Source organism: Cupressus sempervirens, chromosome 8, assembly GCF_028749045.1.
Source record: "Cupressus sempervirens isolate cs-2001-9-10 chromosome 8, ASM2874904v1, whole genome shotgun sequence".
Classification (NCBI taxonomy): Eukaryota; Viridiplantae; Streptophyta; class Pinopsida; order Cupressales; family Cupressaceae; genus Cupressus; species Cupressus sempervirens.
Window position 1 is genome coordinate 492340068 of NC_143125.1, and position 4208 is coordinate 492344275.

The 4208-nt window shown below is 35.4% G+C and overlaps 1 protein-coding gene across 2 annotated transcripts; it reads left to right on the forward strand.

Annotated features, from left to right (window-relative positions):
- The first annotated feature begins 988 nt into the window (after window positions 1-988).
- On the forward strand, window positions 989-3830 carry LOC149543353 (uncharacterized protein At4g19900-like). 2 transcript variants are annotated; one of them, XM_089796274.1, is made up of 2 exons: window positions 989-1384; window positions 2249-3830. In XM_089796274.1, the coding sequence occupies exon 2, from the start codon at window positions 2250-2252 to the stop codon at window positions 3714-3716; it is 1467 nt and encodes a 488-aa protein (XP_089652400.1). In that variant the 5' UTR covers window positions 989-1384; window position 2249; the 3' UTR covers window positions 3717-3830. The 2 variants fall into 2 exon arrangements, with proteins under 2 accessions (XP_089652400.1, XP_089652401.1); XM_089796275.1 differs by having other exon boundaries at window positions 2262-3830.
- The last annotated feature ends 378 nt before the right edge of the window (window positions 3831-4208 follow it).

The following is a 4208-nucleotide window of genomic DNA, read 5'->3' on the forward strand; positions in this document are numbered from 1 at the left end:
ACCAACTAATCTCAAACAAGTATATAGTTGTATACAAATGACCCATTAATTTTTTCCTAAGAGACCTAAATTTCTTAGATGTGCCTATTGTACACCAATATGCAATTGATAGTATATATCACACTATCAATACCAATTAGTTAGCTATTAATATCACCACTATTAATTATTAAATGATATCATGTCTATTATAGATATAAACTTGTGAAATTAATATTTTTAATAATAATATTCTTATTTTTTCCATATAGATTATATATATATATATAAGGCAAAAGTAGCAAGCCGCTATAATATTTTATTTATCTAATTCAACGAGGTCAACTGGGAAAGAATCAGTGAAGAAATCCCAGCATCGTCCCTAATGTATACATAGTTTTAGATATTTTGAACAAATAATTACAAAGGGTGAATCAAGTACCACCCATCAATATATCTAGAATTGAATATCACCTTCCTTCAAACTAGCATACATGAGCACGATCCATCAAACTTATCTTCCTGAATTATTTTTTTGATGGCAGCATGTTTCTCAATTATGGATAAAGGGTGAAGTGATGAAATCAACAACCCATCACAACCCAAATTCGAAAGAAAATCCGCAACATGGTTTCCTTCCCTATAGATGTGTGAAATACAAACATCCAAGCACTCATCTAGAAGCCTCCAAATTTGAATAAGAATATATATATATTTATATTTATTAATATAAGATATTTTGAAATTAAATATCTTTTAACTTTTTAATAAAATATTTTATTTCAAAATATCGATACTATCGCTTCCGAAACAGACTCTCAACTGTTCATTAGTAATCGATAGAAACTGAGTAAACTTAGGAGACCATCAGTTACACCAACTTCAAATGAAGTTATAGTATCGGAACAGACGTTAATCTCTTAGGAATCATGGAGATCATTGAGTAAATAATCAGAACATAAGCAATTAATCAATGATTCAAAGCACCAACTTTCTCCTAAAGTTTCAACGTATTAGAACAGCCATTAATCGCTCAGCAGTTGTAGACTGTTTAAAGATTACCTTTCCCACTATGTCACATGTCGAAACCAGAAAAAACGTTGGGCAAATCCACGACGGTGGTGTGGGTAGATTAAAATCATTTGCACCAATATATCTGTGACTCGACTCTCTTTGAATTTAATGGCTTTCTCTGCGTTATCTCAAACGGCGCGCATTAGATTACCTTCTAGATAGCCAAAACTAATTGGGCAATTTAGATTTTGCTCCTAAAAATAAGAGGAGTATGCGGTTCGCTTTTCACAATCTGGCAAGAAAGATTTCATCCTGGTCAAGAGGAGGTGTCAATCCTTTTTCTCTGCCTCCAATCTCTGAACTGCTCTTCTAAGTTTGGTGTCACCCAAAGGTGAGTTTGTTGTCTGTTTAGTTTTCTGCTTCAACTGCGTAGAGAGAAAAAAATAAGAGTTTGTTTGAGCTTATAGGACCCATATGATCTATGGGAATTTGTGGGTTCTGTTTGTTGGATCTTCCATTTCTGGTTGGATCATAATTCGATGTCGTTTAGTTTATGTTCGAGAAAGCTTAGCTGTTGAAAGAATCCTGTAGTCAAAATCTCGAATAATTGATCTTGATTGATCTTGTTTTGCTGCTATTCTGTTATATTTGTTGGATGTGGTTATCTTCCTTATAAATTGTATCATTGACTAAATTTGAAAATACGAAAAATATAATGAAATGTTGTGAAATTTTCAGCATTGATCTTCATGATCTATATATTTTGTGATTGTAAACAACAAAATTTTAGAAAAAAAAATTTGCTGTGTTTTAGTGAATCTGAAATGACTTTTTCTTTTTTGTCTTTAGTGCATTTTGTCTGGAGATTGGCCAGTTTCTATTTATTGTTGGTGGTACTCTTATTTATTTGATTACATACCATGACCGAGGATGAATGGAAATCTGAATTGAAGAAATGCCGATGATGATGTTCACAATGTTGTGGAAATGGATGTGAATCACAGTCAATGCAATCTAATCCTTGATTTGAATTTTGTGAAATTTATTATATTTCTACAATCTATTTAGTGTATCATACAATTGCTTGGAATTTGATTGTATATATTTTTTATTTGTTACTCTGTATAATCCATCATTGGACTATATTTGAGAGTGGAAAAACAAACAGTAAAATTGTACTTTAATTTCTGATATTTCGTAGAAGAAACGGTATGCAATTTTATAATGATTTCTTGCCCTGTCCTTTGCCGGGAAGAATGCTGAAGCAGAATGGTGTATGTGAAAGCCGGCTTGCAGCAGAATCATTGAAATGGACATGGTTTGCCGCACAAGGTGAGGGAAAGAAAATGCTGAAGCACCAGAGGCAGGGAGGAGCAGCAGCAACAGGCATTTTCTCAATCTTTTGGAAACCAACATTGGTTATTTTGTTTGCCCTTGCAATGCTCCTACTCTCCTTGTGCATTTTCAACTCTTTCTTGATCTTTCATCTCAGCTCAGATTTCACTCTCAACTCCGCTCCACTCAATGGCAGCATCAACAGCAGCAGCTTTGTGTTGCTCAATCGAAGCTCCTCAGATGCGTTGCTGGTTATCAGGGAAAAGAATCCTCATATCAATATCACTCTGCCTTACAACAATCACACTAATGGTGTATATGTTTTAGAAGCCAGAAAAAATCAAGAACAAATTGAAGATGAAAAAGATTCAATTGTGAGCTTGGATAAACCTCCACTGAATGTCAGCGAAGAGGAAAGAATCAAATGGTTCACACGAAATCTGAAAAGTTTCAAAATTCTGCACTCAGATTCACTTTCCTCTCACTTCCATTCAAAGGCGAAATCTTTATTCCAAAACTGTTCTCTTCAATTCTTCATGACATGGATATCAAATCCAGAGGACTTCGGCCCTAGGGAGATCTTGTCAGTAGAAAGTGTCTTCAAATGGCATCCATCTGCGTGCCTGCTAATAATCTCCAGATCAATGGACTCAGAAAGAGGGAAAAAGATCCTGAAACCCTTTGTTAGAAAGGGTTTTCGTGTAATGGCGGCGGCGCCCGATTTAACCTACCTATTTAAGGGCACGGCCGCGATAACCTGGTTGAAGAAAGTAAAGGCCGGGAAAATCGATCCCGGCGAGATCTCCTTCGCTCAGAATCTGTCGAACATAATCCGCCTTGCAGCCCTGCATTTGTACGGCGGAATTTACATGGACAGCGATGTGATAATCCTGAAGAGCATGGCGAAGCTCGAAAATGTGATCGGCGCGCAGAGCGTGGATCAGTTAGGGCACTGGAATCGACTCAACAATGCCGTTCTCGTCTTCAAGAAAACGCATCCACTGGTGAACGAATTCATGAATGAATTCGCCAGAAATTTCAGCGGCAACAAATGGGGTTTCAATGGGCCTTACCTTGTCACGCGGGTCGCCAAGCGTGCTTCTAAACAAAGCAAGATCCGATTCCAGGTCAGGCCGCCCATGGCTTTTTATCCCTTCGACTGGATGCGAATCCATGGCTATTTTCGCCGCAACACTGATGAAAAATGGATCCGGTGGAGGAAAGCAAAGCTTTTGCAGATGGAAGGGGAAACTTATGCTGTGCACCTCTGGAACAAACAGAGCCGGCAGTTGCAGGTTGAAGAAGGCAGCGTCATTCACCATATCTTCAGGAAATGTTGCATCCTCTGCCTTGATAAACAATACTTGCACAACAATTTTACTGTGTAGACCGAATTTGTACAAAGATTAATAAAAAAAATTTACTATACAATGGTTTCTATATTTTTATTTGATAAATAAATTACCAGAAAGAAGACTTGGCCACTAGCCATGTATTTTGCATGCTTTATTTTTGGTGGTTTGATTTAATGTTTCATATGTATCTTGTAATATGAAATCTCATTTTTCATTTTGAACACTTCTGTTTGTTTAATTTGAAATCTGGCAAAGATGGATTTTTGTTATTTCTTAGTTAGATCTATGTAGTTATAGATGTAAACAAATGGCGAGAAAGATGTTTGTTGTATTATAAGATTTGTGATCAAATTTTTTTTTTTTAAATTATGAAAACAATTAAAGAAAATTGTTAAGATCTAAATAATTTTAATTTTAATTTTTTTCTTAAAAGTCTTATTGTTTATTTGAAAAATTAAAACTTTTGTAAGATCCATATTGCCATAAAACTTAAAGATTGGAAGTTTTTAAATCTAAATTACATTC